The sequence below is a fragment of the Protomyctophum bolini genome (assembly GCF_963924005.1).
Source record: "Protomyctophum bolini genome assembly, chromosome: 7".
NCBI classification, from domain to species: Eukaryota; Metazoa; Chordata; class Actinopteri; order Myctophiformes; family Myctophidae; genus Protomyctophum; species Protomyctophum bolini.
The window spans coordinates 2,632,671-2,657,203 of NC_137868.1; the positions used below are offsets into that span (position 1 = coordinate 2,632,671).

Genomic DNA, 24,533 nt, shown 5'->3' on the forward strand with positions numbered 1-24,533 from the left:
AAACTGCCTCCCCCTGGCCAGCCAGGGCGCCTGATGGAGGGGAAAGGAACTGGTTGGAATAACGTGTTCCTTCCACGCGCTACGTCCAACCAGGGAAACTCCCCCCTGTCAGGTTGTAAAGGAGCAACTTGGACACTCAGGCATGAAGGGAGCACGAGTTCAAGTCCGTTGGTCTCCCCTTGTCCCCCATATATGGGGACTAGGTTGCTCTCCCCTTGTCCCCCATATATGGGGACTAGGTTGGTCTCCCCTTGTCCCCCATATATGGGGACTAGGTTGGTCTCCCCTTGTCCCCATATATGGGGACTAGGTTGCTCTCCCCTTGTCCCCCATATATGGGGACTAGGTTGGTGGAGGGTGTGTAGAGCCCAGGATCACATTAGATGATTGACACAGGGGTGAAAAATGGGTTACAAAATCGTGGGATAAAATAAAATAAAAAGAACTGGCCCTCTGGTATATTATCCTGCTTTGTGAGGATCATAGAACAGGGAACTGAGCTTAATAATAATAATAATGCATTTTCAGTTTGAAATGCATTTACTTTTTTTGCTGTTTGCCTGGGACGTCCTCCTGACCTATGGGACGTCCTCCTGACCTATGGGACGTCCTCCTGACCTATGGGACGTCCTCCTGACCGCGGTGCCCCGTGTGTTGAAACACAGTCCGGCCCTCGACTTCTACCAATGTCTTTATTTTGGCCCACCGTGTATTTGAGTTTGACATCCCTGAGGTAAGAGGGGGGTCAGTGTTGATTTCGTCGACTAAAAAAACTGAGACGAAAATTGTGTTTACCCTTTTCCACTGACGAAAACTACATGGAAACTAAGCTATGACGACTACAACTAAGACTACATATATCCACTATAAATCATTTTACAATTAGTTGCATGCTGAAAATAGCCGATCTACAAGCCCACAACGCGTCGCAGCGCGACGAAAAGAAAGTGGGGGAAAAAAAACATTACAAATCATTACGGCATGCGTAAAATGAAGCCAAAATCTTGGCGATCGCCGCGGTACGACTGTGACGGAGCGGATATTTGTTTTTCGCTCGGACCGCTCACATCTGAGGGCCGATTCATACTCCTATTTTAGAGCCGAATAAGTCGTTAGTCGTTCTCAAACATTTTCATTTCAAGGACCCCCCCTCCAAACAATATATGTAATTGGCCGCCGACCCCCATCAGAAAATATGTTGTTCCAGGGACCCTCCAGAAGGAAAGATTTGAGTTAAAATGTTCACTCTGAAAGAATATACAGTATATTCAAAATCAATAGCTAAAGTATAACATAATGCTTAGAAGGAATATAATATGCCTTTTGTATTCTTTCTGTATTAACCCGTAAAATGTAGATTATTTTTTTATGTTGAGGGAAATTAAGATTCTCAGATCAATAAATTAAAAAACGGCGCTTATCAACTAAGCGGTTAAGCGACCGATAAGGTCAGGGCGACTGTGGCTCAGGAGGTAGAGCGGGTCGTCCAATGATCCATGGGTCGGCGGTTCGAATCCCGGCTCCTCCTCCTCCTGTCTACATGTCGAAGTGTCCTTGGGCAAAGACACTGAACCCCAAATTGCTCCCGATGTGCTGGTTGGTGCCTTGCATGGCTTCCGCCGCCATCGGTGTGTGAATGTGTGTGTGAACGGGTGAATGTAATGCACATACTACAACAGGTCGTTAAGAGGAAGCAATCTAATTGGTTGAAACGGTTTCTAGCCGTGGATCAAACCAGCACTGTTCACCACCTAATCAAAACAAAGATTTCAGCTGCTCTGTTTTAGCAAACTCGGTGGCTAGGCTAGATAGTTTCTTGGGACATTTGTGATCGTAGTGACTACATCTGTCATTAAAAATATATATTTCTTCAGCGATTTTCTTAGTTTTTAAGGGCAACTGTTCACCACTTCGACTTCGATCTCGTTCCTGACCGCATCACTGTCGTGGCAATAATCACGTTAAACCACACCCTCTCGTGTAACATTGCTTAAATCTATGTAAAGCGCCTTGGATAAAGTACCATTTACCGTTTAATTAAAGGGACACTTCACCCTTTTTGCAAAAAAATATATGTTAATGACGTTTAGAAGCTTTAGATCACTTTCCTGGGGGTATTTATGTGTGCAATATGTGGTTTTAGATATTTTAGATTGTAGCAGTGAGCCCAGTGTCTCTGATGTCATGGACACTGGTCTCACTACCTTCCTGGACTACAATTCCCATAATTCTTTGGTGCACTGCTCCTCCTTGTGGATAGGGGGGAGAGCTGTCTTACTGAGACAACATGTAGTCCAGGAAGGAAGTGAGCCCAGTGTCCATGACATCAGAGACAACAGGCTCACTGCTACAATCTAAAATATCTAAAACCACATATTACACACACAAAGACCCCCAGGAAAGTGTTCTAAAGCTCCTAAACGTCATTAACGTATATTTTTTTGCAAAAAGGGTGAAGTGTCCCTTTAAGGTTATCAATGAAAGAAGTGATGGATCATTATTCCCGCCCCTCTGCCGCGCAGGGCCACTCCCTGGAGTCGGTGTTGTCGTGCCAGGAGTGCCACCAGGCGTTCTCTGACGGCGCCGCGCTGCGGCAGCACCAACGCTGCCACGCCGCGCTCAAGCCCTACGAGTGCCCCGACTGTGGCACCGCCTTCAGGTCAGTTCACTTACAGAGAGCACGTTTCACACCACAAGCCCTACGAGTGCCCCGACTGTGGCACCGCCTTCAGGTCAGTTCACTTACAGAGAGCACGTTTCACACCACAAGGCCTACGAGTGCCCCGACTGTGGCACCGCCTTCAGGTCAGTTCACTTACAGAGAGCACGTTTCACACCACAAGGCCTACGAGTGCCCCGACTGTGGCACCGCCTTCAGGTCAGTTCACTTACAGAGAGCACGTTTCACACCACAAGCCCTACGATTGCCCTGACTGTGGCACCGCCTTCAGGTCAGTTCACTTACAGAGAGCACGTTTCACACCACAAGCCCTACGATTGCCCTGACTGTGGCACCGCCTTCAGGTCAGTTCACTTACAGAGAGCACGTTTCACACCACAAGCCCTACGAACGCCCAGACTGTGGCACCGCCTTCAGGTCAGTTCACTTACAGAGAGCACGTTTCACACCACAAGCCCTACGAGTGCCCTGACTGTGGCACCGCCTTCAGGTCAGTTCACTTACAGAGAGCACGTTTCACACCACAAGCCCTACGAGTGCCCCGACTGTGGCACCGCCTTCAGGTCAGTTCACTTACAGAGAGCACGTTTCACACCACAAGCCCTACGAGTGCCCCGACTGTGGCACCGCCTTCAGGTCAGTTCACTTACAGAGAGCACGTTTCACACCACAAGAGGGCGCTTCAATGAAATACAATACTCTCAGGTCAGGTCAGGTATTACTCTCTCATGGAGGTATTTGTACTCGGGTATTATTACTCTCTCATGGAGGTATTTGTACTCAGGTATTACTCTCTCATGGAGGTATTTGTACTCGGGTATTACTCTCTCATGGAGGTATTTGTACTCAGGTATTACTCTCTCATGGAGGTATTTGTACTCAGGTATTACTCTCTCATGGAGGTATTTGTACTCAGGTATTACTCTCTCATGGAGGTATTTGTACTCAGGTATTACTCTCTCATGGAGGACCACCGGCGCCGTCAGCACTGGGAGAAGAACGGACGACCTCATCGCTGTGCCACGTGTGGAAAGGCCTTCAAGTACCTCAGCCTGCTGCAGCAGCACCAGGTCAGTACAGAACCACAGCACCAGGTCAGTACAGAACCACAGAACCAGGTCTGCAGCAGCACCAGGTCGGAAACCTCGTTTCTGCGGCGTTTGAGTGATTCTGATCGTTTGAGTGATTCTGATCGTTTGAGTGATTCTGATCGTTTGAGTGATTCTGATCGTTTGAGTGATGATTCTGATCGTTTGAGTGATTCTGATCGTTTGAGTGATGATTCTGATCGTTTGAGTGATTCTGATCGTTTGAGTGATTCTGATCGTTTGAGTGATTCTGATCGTTTGAGTGATGATTCTGATCGTTTGAGTGATTCTGATTCTGAGAGCTATAACCCATTTAGGCCTAAGGCCGATTCTAAAAACGCCTCTAAATCCTGACCTAAGGTTTTTTTTCTGAAAAACTTCAAATATTTATATAGCAGCATCAAAAAAATTACATTTTTGAATACTGTACAGAACCCAAATATGGGTTCCCGCCCAGAATGGGATAAGATACAACGGAAACCTGCTGCGAATTCTCCTGTGGCCGCAGGAGCCGCTAAGTATTTTTAATCTGTGTTTGACCGATTTGGTCGCTTTGATTCCTCTCTTCCCTTCCTTGTTTATTGACGCCTCATTGTACCGCCTATCTGGCTAGCTAGTGGCGCTATAGCTAGTGGCGCTATAGCTATGGCGGAGCAGATCAGAGGCAGGGACGTCGGGACGCACAGCTAGCCAACCCCACAGCTAGCCAACCCCACAGCTAGCCAACCCCACAGCGGGAGGCGGTACGATAGGATGGCGATAAATAAAGGAAGGAAGAGAGGACTCAAAGCGACCAAACCGGTCAAACACGGATTAGAAATCACACCCGTGTGAACCGAGTGGTGCAACTCCCCTCTCTCCCCCCCTCCTCTCTCTCTCTCTCTCTCTCTCTCTCTCTCTCTCTCTGCTCCGTCAGATTAGCTTTATTATGGATATCAATCCGCGTCGCTGAGAACGATTTTTTCATTATTATGTTGGCTCTGCCTTTCCTTCTTTTTGCGAACCTAGACAGTTCATTATTATTTTGGCTCGGCCTTTCCTTCTTTTAGCGAACCTAGACAGTCAGAAGTTGGATTTGCGTCCAGCAGGTGGCAGCCATGTCACATACTTCTCTCGTTCCAATTCCAAGAATGGGTTAACTGCTGTGCCGCCTCTGGGCGACTGATTCCCCCCCCCCCCCCCCGCGGGATAATAAATGTCTCCATCCCTCTCTCTCTCTCTCTTTCTCTCTCTCTCTCTCTCTCTCTCTCTCTCCAGTACCTCCACACGGGTCAGAAGCCCTTCCGCTGCCCCGACTGCGGCAGAACCTTCGCCTTCGCCCAGAACATGAAGGCCCACTCTCGTCAGCACCGGCTGCACGGTCCCGTGCTGCCCCCCTCCTCCTCCTCCTCCTCCTCCAGGAGGCAGCAGGCCGCGGCGCAGACCGTAGCCGCGGCCCACCACGGCGACGCCCCCTACGCCAGAGGCCCGCCGGGCGACGCCCCCTACGCCAGAGGCCCGCCGGGCGACGCCCCCTACGCCAGAGGCCCGCCGGGCGGCAAGGAGAACGCCGGCGGCCTGCAGAGCCTCTCCGCCGCCCAGACGCCGGCGCCCAGGCGCTCCTACAGCTGCCCCCTCTGTCCCCAGGTGTGAATTGAATACTTTATTGAAAAATATATATTTTCAAAAAGGATAGAGAGTCACAAGAAAGCCGTCAGGCTCGTTGCCATGGTGGTCCTCTTGGGGAAAGGGGAAGGGGAGCAACAGACAATAACAGACAATACAGACAATAACAGAAAATAACAGACAATTACAGACAATACAGACAATAACAGACAATAACAGACAATACAGACAATACAGACAATAACAGACAATAACAGACAATAACGGACAATAACAGACAATAACAGACAATAACAGACAATTACAGACAATAACAGAAAATAACAGACAATTACAGACAATACAGACAATAACGACAATAACAGACAATAACAGACAATACAGACAATAACAGACAATAACAGACAATACAGACAATAACAGACAATAAAGACAATAACAGACAATACAGACAATAACAGGAGGCAGAAAACAAACATAAAACAAAAACAGGACAAAATTCATATAAACTGACCAATAAAACTTATTTTTTTTCCCCTTATTATTTTTTATTTTTTTCATTTGTGCCATTTATCGATTCTACACTATAAAAGTCAGTATACTAAAATAAAAGTTAGGACATGTTTTCGGCCGAACCATCTTTTTAATGTGGATTTAAAAAATGTCAAAGGAACTGATCACCGTGAGGCTGGAAGGCAAGACATTCCACTGAACTGCTGCCACTGAGTAACCTGACGCTGCCAGATCCAAGAAGCTTGCTACACAAATTTGTTTCACAGCTTATTGGGATCTGGGATCGCTCGCGGAAGCAAATTCGATGACGGGGCTGTTCCTTTTTTTCAAGATACTCGGTAGATGATTGGATGGGACCGTCTGTCTATCACCGTGTGGGCGTGCAAACACAACCAATCATATTGACGTGTCTGTATAGCTTCACATCCGGTTTCGCACATATCCCGCCCTTAGCTCACGCTGATTGGTTCGGTACGGAACGGATTGGTGTTAGCTGAACTCCCTGAGAAATCCCAGATGGAAGCTGTGTTGGAGAACATGCCCAATACCGCCCCCATCTGGCAGCGTCAGGTTAGCCACTGAGTACATGAATGATGTTTTTTCCCCATTACATATATTTCCACAGGTGTGCCACTCCCCCGCCGACCTCCGGGGTCACATGCAGATCCACGAGGCGGAGTTCGAGACCCTGGACAACGCGGTCCTGGGCAAGGAGACGGCGGCCGCGGCGGCGACCGCCGCGAAGTCCGCGACGTCCGCAGCCGCGGCGCATCCCGACAGCGAGAGCCTGCAGCGGCGTCTGCACTGGGAGGAGGGGCACACCTGCCCGCACTGCCCCTCCACCTTCCGGGACGAGCCCATGCTGTTCGGCCACCTGCTGAGGGCGCACGACTCCTCGGCGCACTACATGAAGCAGATGCGTCTCCCGGCGGTGGCGCGGGGGGGGGGCAGGCCGGGCCCGGGGGGCGACAGCGCCCCCCTCCCCCTCCCCCACACCAAGCTGGTGAACCTGAGCGGCGCGGCCGGCGCGGTGAAGGGGAAGTGGCGGCCCGACGCCGCCAGCAGCAAGACCTACACGTGTCCCGAGTGCGGCAAGACCTTCCGCCATCGCTCCGTGCTGGAGCTGCACATGCGCATCCACTCCAAGGTATAACGAGGCGTGTGTGTGTGTGTGTGTTCGTGTGTGTTCGTGTGTGTGTGTGTGTGTGTGTGTGTGTGTGTGTGTGTGTGTGTGTGTGTGTGTGTGTGTGTGTGCGTGGGCTTACCACAATCACAGTAATCCTGGTTCCTTAATAATATCATATTAAATTGCTTTTGGAGAGAAAGGAGACGAACTCGAGTCACTTTAGACTCGATCACTACAGAGGGGGGAGGTGTGTGGGGGGGGGGGGGGAGAAAGCAAAGTTACCATGTTTACCCTCTGCAGGGTAACTGGACTAAGGAAAGGAAAGGTACCATGTTTACCCAGGGTAACTGGACTAAGGAAAGGAAAGGTACTATATGTTTACCCTGCAGGGTAACTGGACTAAGGAAAGGAAAGGTACTATGTTTACCCAGGGTAACTGGACTAAGGAAAGGAAAGGTACTATGTTTACCCTGCAGGGTAACTGGACTAAGGAAAGGAAAGGTACTATATGTTTACCCTGCAGGGTAACTGGACTAAGGAAAGGAAAGGTACTATGTTTACCCAGGGTAACTGGACTAAGGAAAGGAAAGGTACTATGTTTACCCAGGGTAACTGGACTAAGGAAAGGAAAGGTACTATATGTTTACCCTGCAGGGTAACTGGACTAAGGAAAGGAAAGGTACTATGTTTACCCAGGGTAACTGGACTAAGGAAAGGAAAGGTACTATGTTTACCCTGCAGGGTAACTGGACTAAGGAAAGGAAAGGTACTATGTTTACCCAGGGTAACTGGACTAAGGAAAGGAAAGGTACTATGTTTACCCTGCAGGGTAACTGGACTAAGGAAAGGAAAGGTACTATGTTTACCCTGCAGGGTAACTGGACTAAGGAAAGGAAAGGTACTATGTTTACCCAGGGTAACTGGACTAAGGAAAGGAAAGGTACTATGTTTACCCTGCAGGGTAACTGGACTAAGGAAAGGAAAGGTACTATGTTTACCCAGGGTAACTGGACTAAGGAAAGGAAAGGTACTATGTTTACCCTGCAGGGTAACTGGACTAAGGAAAGGAAAGGTACTATGTTTACCCAGGGTAACTGGACTAAGGAAAGGAAAGGTACTATGTTTACCCTGCAGGGTAACTGGACTAAGGAAAGGAAAGGTACTATGTTTACCCAGGGTAACTGGACTAAGGAAAGGAAAGGTACCATGTTTACCCAGGGTAACTGGACTAAAGGAAAGGAAAGGTACTATGTTTACCCTGCAGGGTAACTGGACTAAGGAAAGGAAAGGTACTATGTTTACCCTGCAGGGTAACTGGACTAAGGAAAGGAAAGGTACTATGTTTACCCAGGGTAACTGGACTAAGGAAAGGAAAGGTACTATGTTTACCCAGGGTAACTGGACTAAGGAAAGGAAAGGTACTATGTTTACCCAGGGTAACTGGACTAAGGAAAGGAAAGGTACTATGTTTACCCAGGGTAACTGGACTAAGGAAAGGAAAGGTACTATGTTTACCCTGCAGGGTAACTGGACTAAGGAAAGGAAAGGTACTATGTTTACCCAGGGTAACTGGACTAAGGAAAGGAAAGGTACTATGTTTACCCTGCAGGGTAACTGGACTAAGCTCAAGAACTTGTTTACAGCCAGGCCCTGCTCATAGAACATTTCATGGTAGAGGTTAAATGCCTTGTCCAAGCTGGGCACTTCAGCGGTGGTAATTTTAACGTGCCGGTACGGGGATACGAACTATAGCGACCTTCCGATATCAAGACCGCTCCGCAAACCCTTCGGCCACCGCTGCCCCAGGGTCCCTGAAACATATTTTCAGATGGGGCTCGGTGGCCAATTACATATAATTTTTGGGGTCCTTGACATGAAATATTGAGAACCACTGACATAGACATAGGCCTACCTGTATTTCAGAATCCTACAGGATTGTTTGCAGGACAAACCATACTATGAAAACCTGTCAGTCAGTACGTCCGTCACGCCCTCCATACATGTCACACACCTCGTGACACGTCACGCCACCATATATGGCCGTACAGTCCATCGCGCCTCGTGACACGCTCCATATATGGAGATCACGACACTGACCTCATCGGATAGCCATACATGGAGAGGACTTGGATCATCACCTAGATCTGCATATATGGAGCCGGCCAGCAACTCTACATCAGACCTCAAACCCTTAGGTCTCCATATATGGAGCTGCTGACCTGTTCTGACATTCCATATGTTCATCCTTCCCCATCCATCCTTCCTCTTTGATGTCTCCCTTTTGACTGACCTGTCCATTTAATAATTAGCACACATACTAATAATTAGCACGCATGTTTCGCCCTGCCTGGCCCGAAAACGTTTTTATTTTTATTTTTTTAAGGTCCATATATGGGCCTTCCCAGACCTGTCGTTTCATTGCGGCCTCGGCGCGTCTCACAGGTGTGTTAACTGAATGGATCCTTTGCAGGACAAACCGTACCGCTGCAAAGAGTGCGGGAAGAGCTTCCGCTTCAGCAGCTACCTGCAGCAGCACCTCATCATACACACGGGGGAGAAACCCTACAAATGTCCCGACTGCGGCAAGGACTTCGCCTTCCTGCAGAACATGAGGACGCACCAGAAGCTGCACCTGGAGAAACCCTACCGCTGCACCAGCTGCCGCAAGGTTCACGTCAAATGCGTCTTAACGGGGCGGTTTCTCGTAGGAGGGGCCTGTGGGCAGTTCAGAACCCGGTCAGTTCAGAACCCGCCTGTGGGCAGTTCAGAACCCGGTCAGTTCAGAACCCGCCTGTGGGCAGTTCAGAACCCGGTCAGTTCAGAACCCGCCTGTGGGCAGTTCAGAACCCGGTCAGTTCAGAACCTGCCTGTGGGCAGTTCAGAACCCGCCTGTGGGCAGTTCAGAACCCGGTCAGTTCAGAAGCCGCCTGTGGGCAGTTCAGAACCCGGTCAGTTCAGAACCCGCCTGTGGGCAGTTCAGAACCCGCCTGTGGGCAGTTCAGAACCCGGTCAGTTCAGAACGCGCCTGTGGGCAGTTCAGAACCCGGTCAGTTCAGAAGCCGCCTGTGGGCAGTTCAGAACCCGGTCAGTTCAGAACCCGCCTGTGGGCAGTTCAGAACCCGGTCAGTTCAGAACCCGCCTGTGGGCAGTTCAGAACCCGGTCAGTTCAGAACCCGCCTGTGGGCAGTTCAGAACCCGCCTGTGGGCAGTTCAGAACCCGGTCAGTTCAGAAGCCGCCTGTGGGCAGTTCAGAACCCGCCTGTGGGCAGTTCAGAAGCCGCCTATGGGCAGTTCAGAACCCGGTCAGTTCAGAACCCGCCTGTGGGCAGTTCAGAACCCGGTCTCCCACTGACGATCATCGATGGGGAATCCCAGCTAATAGAAACGGAACGGTTGCAATACGATAATGGCCGCCATCGTTCTCGCGATAATAAGAAACCTTGTTTTTGTATTAGTTTTTTTCTATATACAGCTTTTTGTCCTAACTCGTGTCACATTTGCCATTGACAATGAAAGGAGAATTTACGTCGTATAATTAGGGCATTAAGCACCTAGTCGACTAGTTTACTAGTCCAGTAAACCCACTAGTCTACCTTGTTGGTACTAGTTTACTAGTCCAGTAAACCCACTAGTCTACCTTGTTGGTACTAGTTTACTAGTCCAGTAAACCCACTAGTCTACCTTGTCGGTACTAGTTTACTAGTCCAGTAAACCCACTAGTCTACCTTGTTGGTACTAGTTTACTAGTCCAGTAAACCCACTAGTCTACCTTGTTGGTACTAGTTTACTAGTCCAGTAAACCCACTAGTCTACCTTGTTGGTACTAGTTTACTAGTCCAGTAAAAACCCACTAGTCTACCTTGTTGGTACTAGTTTACTAGTCCAGTAAACCCACTAGTCTACCTTGTTGGTACTAGTTGATAAGAAAAGGGGGGAAAAATCCCCCCCGATTTTGTAGGCCTCAAGATCAGGTAGATTATCGTTATAGTCACCAATGTACACAGTTTTTAAATGTACGAATATTTATTTGTACTTTTTTATTTTTTACATAATTGCGAACGCAGTGAGCACTTACTATGAGACCAAGCAGATCATGTCTGTCTGTGTGTGTGTGTGTGTGTGTGTGTCTGTCCCGCTTTTGTGCCCATATATGGAGCCCCAAAGCAGCTATACGTCCAAATATGGAGTGTGTTGCATCAATCACAAACAAATCACTCAGCTCCATATATGGGCACAAAAGGGGCCAGGTCCACATAAAACGTAACTTAAAAAAAACGTAACTTAAAATAAAAAATACTTTAAAAATAAATCTTAAAAAACCCCAAATATGTACGAGCTGCGTTCGCTTCCCGCGTTTGCGCGTCTTACTGGTAGGTATAGTTAAACAACTAGTCGACTAGTCAACTAGGCAACTAGTCAACTAGTAAAAATGACTGGAAGTGAATGCCCTATCCGGCCGATCGTATAATGTGTCTGAGCAAATCATGCTCGGCTAATTGTATATATAATTCTCGTTCGTATTATTGGCGTCGGTATAACATGACCCAGAAGTGGTACAGTGTGTGGAGGCATTGTGTAATGCCTTATCTCAGCGACGGCATGTTGACACATTCATTAACCCATTCTGACCTGAGATCAGATTCATACGAGGTTTCCACTGGACACACACTGGTCTGATGAACCCATTCTGACCTGAGATCAGATTCTAAAAATGTCAGTCGTTCTTCTAATTTTTCAAAAATAGCAGACCTACAAGCTCGTATCGCGCCACTCGGGGCGCGATATGAGCTTGTAGATCTGCTATTTTTCAATAGCTAAAGCATAACATGATGCCAACACCAAAATGGGTGCCCGGCCAGAATGGGTTAATGAGGAAGTATGTTAACTTTTTTTTAATTGAATGACGTACGATGATAAGGACGCCCCTCAACTTCACACGGGTGTGATGGTTTTGTTAAACACCTCCCTAATGATGATGATGATGTCACTGGAAGCCGGGTCTCTGAACTGTCTCTATACAGCCTTCCTATGAGACACGGACTGAGTAGAAAAGAATGGTGCTATTTTATCATGAACATTAGTGAGGACCAATTATATGAAGACAGGTTGAAAAATAGGTGAAGTGGTCCTTTAACTTGCACCCCCCCCCCCCCCTACTGCTGCAATTCATTAAAAAAATATATATATATAAAAAAAAAAAAGATTGCAATCTAGATTCAGACACTCATTTCTACATTTGAGGAAGACTAGTTAGCTGTCCAATTCATTTTAGTTACTCTTATGCTTTTGCTACAAGAGAGAGACTTTTAAGAGAGGTTTTAAGTCTTTAAGCACTTTGATGTTGTCCGTTTAAAGCCACAGTAGTTATGGCTCAAAGGTGACACATTTTGAATGTAGTCATTAATGTTCAGCAACTACAGACTATAAAGACAATACTTACTTTTCATGGAGAAAAAAACACCCCAGAGAATCGTGATCTCAATTCTTGAGGAGGAAAAATCGAGATTTTTCACATTTGAGCAGGTATCGCGCAGCACTCCTGCCTGCCCAGATATATGTTCCAAACTGCCCCCTCCACTGCTGGCCAGCTCCATGTGCCTAAAACAAATGGCAACTTAAAACACACGGTGAAGCAGCTTTCTGCTTCTAGGGGCCGACGGCGTGGAACTGGAACAAACTCCCACTGTACCTTCGACAGGCAGCCTGTCTACATGTTGTAACCCATTCTGGGCAGGAAGTGGAACCCCTTTTTAGTGGTTTAAGCATTATGTTATGCTTTAGCTATTGATCTACATCTATCTCTGCTATTTTTGAAAAATCGTGAAAATGTGGCACAAATCTTTGAATATATACTTTCAGAGCGAAGGTTTTTAACTCAAAGCTTTGCTTCTGGAGGGGGGGGGGGTCCCTGGAACAACATATTTTCAGATGGGGGGGGGGGGGGGGCAATCACATATATATTTGGGGGTCCTTGACATGAAAATGTTTGATAACGACTGACATACTGTAGAAACGGATTTAGAAGACATTTGTATAATCGTCCTCAGGTCTAAATGGGTTAAAGTAAAGACCTACGTCTGCTCTTCTTGCTTTTAGTTAATAATAATAATAAATAATAAAACTTTATTTGTATAGCACCTTTCATGACATGAAATGCAGCTCAAAGTGCTTTACAGAAAAATGGAGGATAAAAGAAAAGCAAGGCAACAACATTAAAAACAAGCAGTAATGCAATACAGTGAGGACATGAATAACAAAAAAAAAAAAAAAAAAGATCAATTAAAAGCAATGTTGTAGAAGTGGGTCTTGAGCTGAGCTTTAAAAATGTCTACAGAGGCTGCCTGACGAAGGTACAGTGGGAGCTTGTTCCATGCCGTCGGCCCATAGAAGCAAAAAGCTGCTTCCCCGTATTTTTTTGTTGCCATTTATTTTGGCAAAGCGAGCAGGCCAGCAGTGGAAGACCTTAGGGGGCGGTTTGGGACATATTTAGGCAGACAGTCATGTAGGTAGGAAGGTGCGAGACCATTGAGAGCTTTATAGACAAGTAAAATTATTTAAAAATCAATCCTAAAAAAAACGGAAGCCAGTGCAGTGATGCCAAAACTGGAGTAATATGTTCTCTCATCTTGAGCTTTTAAAACCCTCCGTTATTCATGATGTCTTCACTGGATTGCCTTTTTCACTGCTATTATTTCTGATTCATGGCTTTTGTTTTCCTTCATTGCTCTGTAATGCTTTTCATGTCCTAGGGATGCACCGATGTCTCCACGACCACATATCGGGTATTTGACCGATATCTGCCGTCGACCGTTAACTGACGTTAACCGATGGCCGTATAGCCGATATTTATCTGCTGTTGATAAGCATATATATATATATATATATTTTGCGTTGCTGGTGTGTTGGTGATCTGCAGCCTACCGTACCGATCTGTAGACGTATCTCTTGTATTGAAGATGTATTTGTTTCCCCGGCAGAAGAGGGGGAAATAAAAACGAACAAAAACTAAACTGAACGGTATCGGTGTCGGCTAAGGTTGTTATTTTAACCCATTTTGGGGCGGGAACCCCCTTTTGGTGTTGTAAACATTATGTTGTAATTTAGCTATTGAAAAATAGCAGATCTACAAGCTCATAGCGCGCCACCGAGTGGCGCGCTACGAGCTTGTAGGTCTGCCATTTTTGAAAAATCGTAAAAATGTGGCGCAAATCTTTGAATATATATTCTTTCAAAGTGAATGTTTTTTACTCGGGGCTAAATGGGTTTTAAACGTCGCTATCGGCCAATCATTCCTATATCGGTGCACCCTACTGCTATACAAAAAAACTAAAAACAAAATAAACTTTTTTTAATTTTATTTATTTTCTCCGTGAAGGGCTACAGTGACGAGGAGCAGCTGCGTCAGCACATGCTCTCCCACACGGGGGAGAAGCCCCACCGCTGTCACCTGTGCGACAAGAGCTTCGCGCTGGCCTACCTGCTGCGCGACCACATGAACACGCACACGGGCGAGCGGCCGCACCGCTGCCCCGACTGCCACAAGTCCTTCTCCTGGTTCACCAGCCTGCTCGTGCACCAGAAGATCCACACGCGCAAGCAGCGCCAAGGCTACGGTACGCTGTTATCCCATTCTGACCTGAGATCAGATTCATACGAGGTTTCCACTGGACACACACTGGTCTGATTAACCAATTCTGACCTGAGATCAGATTCTAAAAAATGTCAGTCGTTCTTCGATTTTTCAAAAATAGCAGACCTACAAGCTCGTAGCGCGCCACTCGGTGGCGCGCTATGAGCTTGTAGATCTGCTATTTTTCAATAGCTAAAGCATAACATGATGCCAACACCAAAATGGGTTCCCGTTCAGAATGGGTTAAAGGAGGAACCAGAAAACAGTACTTGGTCGGGGGCACCCAGTTTTATGGGTCATGACTTCAGTAAAAATCCCATTTCTTTTCCTAGATTAAAACAATATATATAAATATTTCAAAATAATTATTTTGTGATTAAAAAAAAAAAAAACTTTCTCAGAACAGGAATGCTGGGGATTAAACAAAAGTGACATTTGTTTTGTACTTTTAAAGCACATTTAGATCATCGCGACTATATCACTCGTTCCATTTGTACACTCTCAGAGTTAAATTAGCATTGATTTTATTTTGGGAATTTGAGGTCCCAGGGATAGAAATTCTTTTAAAAATGGTTCCTTGAAATGAAAATGGTTGGAAAATCACTGCTACAAATGGGAGTCCACAGGCTGATAAATGTCAATTTGGAGGTTCTTGACATGAAAAAGTTTAAGAACTAATGTTCTATGTTAAGCACTTTGATTAAAATCGCTCTATAGAGCGTCGCAGTCCCGCCGCCTTTCCAGACCCGGAGAAGAATTCCCTGTTCATTTTCCTCAAAAAGTATTTATTTATTTAAAGACGTTTACGCCGCGGACAAAGCCAACTGGAGTTGTGACACATCATGACAACAAACAAACACAATGTTTTTTTGGGCCGAACAAAGAATTTGTAAGAAGAAAAACAAAACAAAAAGTGTTGTAACCGGCCTTTTTCTTCTTCTTCTTTCTAATTATTAATACTCGAGTTGTGTCTTTTTTTCCTTTTTATAAGATATCTTTTTGCGGCTTACGCCTTTTTATTGTTTTTTTTTTTAAGGGACAGACAGTAGGCTGACAGGAAACGGGAGAAAGAGATGGGGGGGGGGGAAGACATGCAGTAAAGGCCGTGTCGGGCTCGGGAGTCGAACCCGCGGCACACTGCGACTGGATTACCAGTCGGGTGCCCAGACGGTTACGCCACCGCCTGGGCCACGAGTTGTGTCTTTAAATAAACACTTTTTGAAAAAGTCTATGAGGACAATGAACAGGGAATCAGCCCTTCACTAAACCCCACCCCATAAAGCGATTGTCCAATCAATGCCAATCCAAATAGTTTAGCAACGGTTGCTATGCAGGTCAAGCTTTTCTTCGCTGCTAACGGGTTCCCTAAGGTCTTCCACTGCTGGCCTGCTCGCGCTGCCGAAAAAAATGGCAACTAAAAAATACGGGGAAGCAGCTTTTTGCTTCTACGGGCCGTCGGCATGGAACAAACTCCCACTGTACCTTCGTCAGGCAGCCTCTGTAGACATTTTTAAAGCTCAGCTCAAGACCCACTTCTACAACATTGCTTTTAATTGAGTTTTAATTTGCACGTTCCCACCCTGCCCTGACTGATTTGCTGCATGTGGTGTTTTTATTATTATTTTATTTGTTTTTATTTGTTTTTATTTATTTTATGTTCTTATATTCAATTTTGTTCTTTGCCATTGTTTTATCATTTTAACTACTTATTTTTATTGTATTCTATTTTTGCCCTGTGAAGCACTTTGCGCTACATTGATGTATGAAAGGTGCTATACAAATAAAGTTTATTATATTATTTTTATTATATTATTGGACAAGGATGGGTTGGGGGAGGGCCTTAGTGAAGGGCTAATTCCTTTCCGGGTTTACCATTTCTGTTGTAATCTTCCCGCCGTAGGTCCGTACGGGTCGTACTCGTCCGGCCTGCGGATGAGAGGCCGCGGGGGGGGCAGCCCGGGGAGGAGGGGCCCGGGCCGCCCGCCGCTGTCCGAGTGGTCCAGGTCAGCGGGACCCCAAGGCTGCGCGGGAGGAGAGGTCCTCATCCCGCAGCCGCCGCCGTTCCAGCTGCCCTCGCTGAGGGATCATGACGGTAGGCCTGGCGCTAATTCTGACACCAGAATAGTTATAATAATACTTCTGACGGTAGGCCTGGCGCTAAATCTGACACCAGAATCGTCTAATCGCAATTATTTCAGATTATGTCGAAACATTTTCAAACATATAAAAAATCTTATGCGGGAACACCTATCTGATTGACAGCCCATACATCCACACAAAAAGGTCCTGACAGCCCATACGTCCACACAGAAAAGTCCTATCTGATTGACAGCCCATACATCCTAACAGAAAAGTCCTATCTGATTGACAACCCATACATCCTAACAGAACAGTCCTATCTGATTGACAGCCCCATACATCCTAACAGAAAAGTCCTATCTGATTGACAACCCATACATCCTAACAGAACAGTCCTATCTGATTGACAGCCCATACATCCACACAGAAAAGTCCTGTCTGATTGACAGCCCATACATCCACACAGAAAAGTCCTATCTGATTGACAGCCCATACATCCACACAGAAAAGTCCTATCTGATTGAGTCCATAGCAGATCTACAAGCGTGATGCATTGTAAGCTTATAGATCATCTATTTCCGCTAATTTATAACATATACAAATAATGAACAATGTCAGTCATTTCTTCGTTATTAGTCATATCTGCTCTGCCCTGTGGCTTTTTGGATTACCAGGCAAACGTATATGTAAATGTATTCTTTATTCATATGATCAAATGTTCAACTCCAACTATATCGTCCCATGGGTGGGGGGTACGGATATATCCGTAGCTGGCAAAAAAAGAGTTAAATTGTTGATGTTTGTGTGACAACTAACTTCAAGTTCAAATCTGTGATCGTGACAGGCCGACACGAGTGGCAGAACCAGCGGCCAGCGCAGCAGCATCCATCCATGTTCCCGCCGGGTCAGGCCGTGTTCTCCCCGGGTCAGATGGAACCAGCCATGTTCCCCCCAGCGCCGGTCCAGTGGAAGGTGATTTGGTTTGGATTTGATTTGATTTGATTTAGTATATAAATAAATCAATACAAAGGAAAACCGCTACATATATGAAATGTTCTTAACATATGTGGGCAACTGGCGGCCCGGGGGCCACATGCGGCCCCCACCATCACTTAAAGGAGTGAGTGGCCCTCTGGAGTGAGTGAGTGTGGAACTATAGTGGCCCTCTGGAGTGAGTGAGTGTGGAACTATAGTGGCCCTCTGGAGTGAGTGAGTGTGGAACTATAGTGGCCCTCTGGAGTGAGTGAGTCTGGAACTATAGTGGCCCTCTGGAGTGAGTGAGTGTGGAACTATAGTGGCCCTCTGGAGTGAGTGAGTCTGGAACTATAGTGGCCCTCTGGAGTGAGTGAGTCTGGAACTATAGTGGCCCTCTGGAGTGAGTGAGTGTGGAACTATAGTGGCCCTCTGGAGTGAGATAGTGTGGAACTATAGTGGCCCTCTGGAGTGAGATAGTGTGGAACTACAGTGGCCCTCTCGAGTGAGATGGTGTGGAACTATAGTGGCCCTCTGGAGTGAGTGTGGAACTATAGTGGCCCTCTGGGGTGAGATAGTGTGGAACTATAGTGGCCCTCTGGAGTGAGAGAGTGTGGAACTATAGTGGCCCTCTGGAGTGAGTGAGTGTGGAACTATAGTGGCCCTCTGGAGTGAGTGTGGAACTATAGTGGCCCTCTGGAGTGAGAGAGTGTGGAACTATAGTGGCCCTCTGGAGTGAGATAGTGTGGAACTATAGTGGCCCTCTGGAGTGAGAGAGTGTGGAACTATAGTGGCCCTCTGGAGTGAGTGAGTGTGGAACTATAGTGGCCCTCTGGAGTGAGAGAGTGTGGAACTATAGTGGCCCTCTGGAGTGAGAGAGTGTGGAACTATAGTGGCCCTCTGGAGTGAGAGAGTGTGGAACTATAGAGGCCCTCTGGAGTGAGAGAGTGTGGAACTATAGTGGCCCTCTGGAGTGAGAGAGTGTGGAACTATAGTGGCCCTCTGGAGTGAGATGGTGTGGAACTATAGTGGCCCTCTGGAGTGAGATAGTGTGGAACTATAGTGGCCCTCTGGAGTGAGATAGTGTGGAACTATAGTGGCCCTCTGGAGTGAGTGAGTGTGGAACTATAGTGGCCCTCTGGAGTGAGTGAGTGTGGAACTATAGTGGCCCTCTGGAGTGAGTGAGTGTGGAACTATAGTGGCCCTCTGGAGTGAGTGAGTGTGGAACTATAGTGGCCCTCTGGAGTGAGTGAGTGTGGAACTATAGTGGCCCTCTGGAGTGAGTGAGTGTGGAACTATAGTGGCCCTCTGGAGTGAGTGAGTGTGGAACTATAGTGGCCCTCTGGAGTGAGATAGTGTGGAACTATAGTGGCCCTCTGGAGTGAGTGAGTGTGGAACTATAGTGGCCCTCTGGAGTGAGTGAGTGTGGAACTACAGTGGCCCTCTGGAGTGAGTGAGTGTGGAACTATAGTGGCCCTCTGGAGTGAGTGAGTGTGGACCTATAGTGGCCCTCTGGAGTGAGATAGTGTGGAACTATAGTGGCCCTCTGGAGTGAGTGAGTCTGGAACTATAGTGGCCCTCTGGAGTGAGTGAGTGTGGAACTATAGTGGCCCTCTGGAGTGAGTGAGTCTGGAACTATAGTGGCCCTCTGGAGTGAGTGAGTCTGGAACTATAGTGGCCCTCTGGAGTGAGTGAGTGTGGAACTATAGTGGCCCTCTGGAGTGAGATAGTGTGGAACTATAGTGGCCCTCTGGAGTGAGATAGTGTGGAACTACAGTGGCCCTCTCGAGTGAGATGGTGTGGAACTATAGTGGCCCTCTGGAGTGAGTGTGGAACTATAGTGGCCCTCTGGGGTGAGATAGTGTGGAACTATAGTGGCCCTCTGGAGTGAGAGAGTGTGGAACTATAGTGGCCCTCTGGAGTGAGTGAGTGTGGAACTATAGTGGCCCTCTGGAGTGAGTGTGGAACTATAGTGGCCCTCTGGAGTGAGAGAGTGTGGAACTATAGTGGCCCTCTGGAGTGAGATAGTGTGGAACTATAGTGGCCCTCTGGAGTGAGAGAGTGTGGAACTATAGTGGCCCTCTGGAGTGAGTGAGTGTGGAACTATAGTGGCCCTCTGGAGTGAGAGAGTGTGGAACTATAGTGGCCCTCTGGAGTGAGAGAGTGTGGAACTATAGTGGCCCTCTGGAGTGAGAGAGTGTGGAACTATAGAGGCCCTCTGGAGTGAGAGAGTGTGGAACTATAGTGGCCCTCTGGAGTGAGAGAGTGTGGAACTATAGTGGCCCTCTGGAGTGAGATGGTGTGGAACTATAGTGGCCCTCTGGAGTGAGATAGTGTGGAACTATAGTGGCCCTCTGGAGTGAGATAGTGTGGAACTATAGTGGCCCTCTGGAGTGAGTGAGTGTGGAACTATAGTGGCCCTCTGGAGTGAGTGAGTGTGGAACTATAGTGGCCCTCTGGAGTGAGTGAGTGTGGAACTATAGTGGCCCTCTGGAGTGAGTGAGTGTGGAACTATAGTGGCCCTCTGGAGTGAGTGAGTGTGGAACTATAGTGGCCCTCTGGAGTGAGTGAGTGTGGAACTATAGTGGCCCTCTGGAGTGAGATAGTGTGGAACTATAGTGGCCCTCTGGAGTGAGTGAGTGTGGAACTATAGTGGCCCTCTGGAGTGAGTGAGTGTGGAACTACAGTGGCCCTCTGGAGTGAGTGAGTGTGGAACTATAGTGGCCCTCTGGAGTGAGTGAGTGTGGACCTATAGTGGCCCTCTGGAGTGAGATAGTGTGGAACTATAGTGGCCCTCTGGAGTGAGTGAGTGTGGAACTATAGTGGCCCTCTGGAGTGAGTGAGTGTGGAACTACAGTGGCCCTCTGGAGTGAGTGAGTGTGGAACTATAGTGGCCCTCTGGAGTGAGTGAGTGTGGAACTATAGTGGCCCTCTGGAGTGAGATAGTGTGGAACTATAGTGGCCCTCTGGAGTGAGATAGTGTGGAACTATAGTGGCCCTCTGGAGTGAGAGAGTGTGGAACCATAGTGGCCCTCTGGAGTGAGAGAGTGTGGAACTATAGTGGCCCTCTGGAGTGAGTGAGTGTGGAACTATAGTGGCCCTCTGGAGTGAGTGAGTGTGGAACTATAGTGGCCCTCTGGAGTGAGTGAGTGTGGAACTATAGTGGCCCTCTGGAGTGAGTGAGTGTGGAACTATAGTGGCCCTCTGGAGTGAGATAGTGTGGAACTATAGTGGCCCTCTGGAGTGAGATAGTGTGGAACTATAGTGGCCCTCTGGAGTGAGTGAGTGTGGAACTATAGTGGCCCTCTGGAGTGAGTGAGTGTGGAACTATAGTGGCCCTCTGGAGTGAGTGGAACTATAGTGGCCCTCTGGAGTGAGTGGAACTATAGTGGCCCTCTGGAGTGAGTGAGTGTGGAACTATAGTGGCCCTCTGGAGTGAGTGAGTGTGGAACTATAGTGGCCCTCTGGAGTGAGTGAGTGTGGAACTATAGTGGCCCTCTGGAGTGAGATAGTGTGGAACTATAGTGGCCCTCTGGAGTGAGTGAGTGTGGAACTATAGTGGCCCTCTGGAGTGAGTGAGTGTGGAACTATAGTGGCCCTCTGGAGTGAGTGAGTGTGGAACTATAGTGGCCCTCTGGAGTGAGAGAGTGTGGAACTATAGTGGCCCTCTGGAGTGAGTGAGTGTGGAACTATAGTGGCCCTCTGGAGTGAGTGAGTGTGGAACTATAGTGGCCCTCTGGAGTGAGTGAGTGTGGAACTATAGTGGCCCTCTGGAGTGAGATAGTGTGGAACTATAGTGGCCCTCTGGAGTGAGATAGTGTGGAACTATAGTGGCCCTCTCCACCATCAAAGGTGAGAAAGTGATGACAGAACATTCTCAACAGAGTCAAACCAACGCAGCGGCGCCCTCCGGTGGCCCTCTGGAGCCATCGCAGCATCAGAGGAGAGCAGACAGGATGACCCACCCTGACCACAGTCTGGAGGAGACACACGCTAAAGACAGCGCTACAGGTGTGTAGCAATACCACACACACACACACACACACGCTATGTTGTTGCCTTGCTTTTCTTTTATTCTCCATTTTTCTGTAAAGCACTTTGAGCTGCATTTCATGTCATGAAAGGTGCTATACAAATAAAGTTTTATTATTATTATTATTAAAGACAACGCTACAGGTGTGTAGCGATACCACACACACACACACACACACACACGCTAAAGACATCGCAACAGGTGTGTAGCAATACCACACACACACTTTTCGATGCAGTTAATATATTATTACACCCCTACAAGTACATTTTGAATTCCCTGACTTTCACTCTGTAACCAAGAGTTCTTTATTCCCCCCCCAACATGTCCCCGCCCCCTCCAGGTGCGCTGAAGAGACGCAGCCCCTCCCCCTCCCCCCCTCCTCCTCCTCCTCCGGCGAGCGACGCAGAGCGCTCCATGCTCCGGAGCGACGCTCCCGCCTCCGCGCTCCCACCACCGCCGCACGACTTCCCCGCCTCCCCGCCCTACATGGACGGAGGAGGAGCAGGAGGAGGAGGGGGGGGAGGGGGGGCGGCGCTCTGGAGCCTCAGACCCGCCCACATGGCGCCCGGCGCCCAAGACCTTCACCTCCCCAACCGGTCGAGCGCGGTGGCCGCGGCGGAGCCCAAGCAGCCCCTGAGCTCCTCCTCCTCCTCCTCCGCTGGCCCTCAGAAGGACGACGGCGGCGGCGCTTTGGGCGAGCTGAGGAAGCCTCAGACGGTACCGACGGCCGACAAGCCGCCGTGGAACGGGTTCGAGCCGCCGCAGAAACCCGACCCGGGCGCCTCGTCCCCCCCCTCCCCCTCCTCCTCGTCCGCTCCGGCCGCGCAGCTAGATCAAAGCGGTTCGGCCGCGCCCCCCCCTCCTCCTCCTCCCGCTCCTCCTCCTCCCCCTCCTCCTCCTCCAGGATTGGTCGCCGCCGCCAGCCACCCGCCGCCATGGGACTTCCGTTCCGTTCCGACGACGCTGGCGGCGCTGGGCGCTCCGGCCTTCCGGCCTCCTCCTCCTCCTCCGGGCTGGATCAGCACCGCTCCGACGGTGCCGTTCTCAGTCCAGTACGACCTGCAGCCGCCGCGCTTCCCCGGCGGGGGAGCCGCCGCCGTGTGGGGCTTCCAGGCGGCGCCGCGGCCCCCCCTGCCCCCCCACCAGAGCCTCACGGTGGCGGAGCAGCTGCAGCACCAGCGCCAGGTGCTCCAACCGATGGTAACGACGGGCGCTCCGATCCTCATCAATCAGCCGTCTCCCTTTTTCTCGCATTCGCTGCCCCCTCCCCCTCCTCCTCTCGCTGCTTTGCCTGGCTCCTCCTCTTCCTCCTCCTCCTCTTCCTCCTCCTCCTCCTCGCACCCTCTTCATCCTGTGGCGGTCGGTGGCGGCGCTCTGGTGCGACACCCACACCCAAATATCTTTTTCGCACCACAGGCGATCCACATGCACCCCGGCCCCCCCCACCACCACCACCACCCCCACCACCAGACCCTGTCCCTAGGAGGGGGAGGGGGGGTCCGGCTGCCCTTCGCCCCCGAGCGGCTGCTCCAGTGCATGATCTGCGGCGGCTCGCTGCCCAGCGAGCTGGACCTGCAGGTCCACTACCTGCACCACGCCCAGGGGAAGATCTGACCTCCCACCTCCAGGGGGCGCTCTACCTGTCACCACGCCCAGGGGAAGATCTGACCTCCCACCTCCAGGGGGCGCTCTACCTGTCACCACGCCCAGGGGAAGATCTGACCTCCCACCTCCAGGGGGCGCTCTACCTGTCACCACGCCCAGGGGAAGATCTGACCTCCCACCTCCAGGGGGCGCTCTACCTGTCACCACGCCCAGGTGAAGATCTGACCTCCAGGGGGCGCTCTACCTGCACCACCCTCTCCTCCTCCCCTCCCCTCCCCTCCCCTCCCCTCTCCTCCCCTCCCCTCCCCTCCCCTCCTCTCCTCTCCTCCCCTCCCCTCCTCTCCTCCCCATCCCTCTCCTCCCCTCTCCTCTCCTCTCTGTGTGATCAAGACGAGTTCATCCAAACGGTTCTCTGTTTTCAGCGTCATCTTGTTTGGATCTGTTTTCTCTTCATGTACAGAATCAGTATATGTGTTCCTTCCTACTGTTCCCATAGGCTGAATGTGTGCTGTCTCTGTGTTCAAGAGCTTTCTGTTCCCATAGGCTGAATGTGTGCTGTCTCTGTGTTCAAGAGCTTTCTGTTCCCATAGGCTGAATGTGTGCTGTCTCTGTGTTCAAGAGCTTTCTGTTCCCATAGGCTGAATGTGTGCTGTCTCTGTGTTCAAGAGCTTTCTGTTCCCATAGGCTGAATGTGTGCTGTCTCTGTGTTCAAGAGCTTTCTGTTCCCATAGGCTGAATGTGTGCTGTCTCTGTGTTCAAGAGCTTTCTGTTCCCATAGGCTGAATGTGTGCTGTCTCTGTGTTAAAGACTTTTCTGCGTTTCAAAATGTCGGGTCCTGTTGTCGTATATCACAGGCACGCTTGTCAAAAGAATGGATTTTGTAATAAACAACACTTTTATTTAGTTTTTAGTTCTGTCCTTACTCTAGTAATAAACAAACTCTTAAGGCCGTGCCATATTGAGAATAACCATCTATTTTGCACCATTTAGAGTAAAATAAAACTCATTACCAGCAATGTGTGCCTGCTAACGGTTTATGCACACGTTGCCGGTTTCAAATGGAATCCTTGTGTCGTTATTGTCATGTTCTGTGTGCGAGTAGGCCTTACCGGGCAGGTGAAGGGATACAGGGGGTTTGGTGTGAGTAGGCCTTACCGGGCAGGTGAAGGGATACAGGGGGTTTGGTGCGAGTAGGCCTT

At 49.0% G+C, this 24,533-nt stretch overlaps 1 protein-coding gene across 5 annotated transcripts in view; it reads left to right on the forward strand.

The window, feature by feature from the left end:
* Nucleotides 1–24,237, forward strand: part of LOC308318816 (uncharacterized protein) — a 35,153-nt gene extending 10,916 nt beyond the window's left edge. For 2 of the 5 annotated variants that reach the window (XM_080768465.1, XM_080768466.1), the window contains exons 7-17: nucleotides 2,523–2,659; nucleotides 3,396–3,450; nucleotides 3,616–3,750; nucleotides 5,026–5,394; nucleotides 6,512–7,033; nucleotides 9,483–9,680; nucleotides 14,388–14,625; nucleotides 16,543–16,734; nucleotides 17,566–17,693; nucleotides 21,578–21,704; nucleotides 22,070–24,237. In XM_080768465.1, the coding sequence (XP_080624591.1) occupies nucleotides 2,523–2,659; nucleotides 3,396–3,450; nucleotides 3,616–3,750; nucleotides 5,026–5,394; nucleotides 6,512–7,033; nucleotides 9,483–9,680; nucleotides 14,388–14,625; nucleotides 16,543–16,734; nucleotides 17,566–17,693; nucleotides 21,578–21,704; nucleotides 22,070–23,343 (3,375 nt within the window). In that variant the 3' untranslated portion in view covers nucleotides 23,344–24,237. The remainder of the gene's footprint in view (nucleotides 1–2,522; nucleotides 2,660–3,395; nucleotides 3,451–3,615; nucleotides 3,751–5,025; nucleotides 5,395–6,511; nucleotides 7,034–9,482; nucleotides 9,681–14,387; nucleotides 14,626–16,542; nucleotides 16,735–17,565; nucleotides 17,694–21,577; nucleotides 21,705–22,069) is intronic. The other 3 variants (XM_080768469.1, XM_080768468.1, XM_080768467.1) reach the window with 3 other exon arrangements.
* The last annotated feature ends 296 nt before the right edge of the window (nucleotides 24,238–24,533 follow it).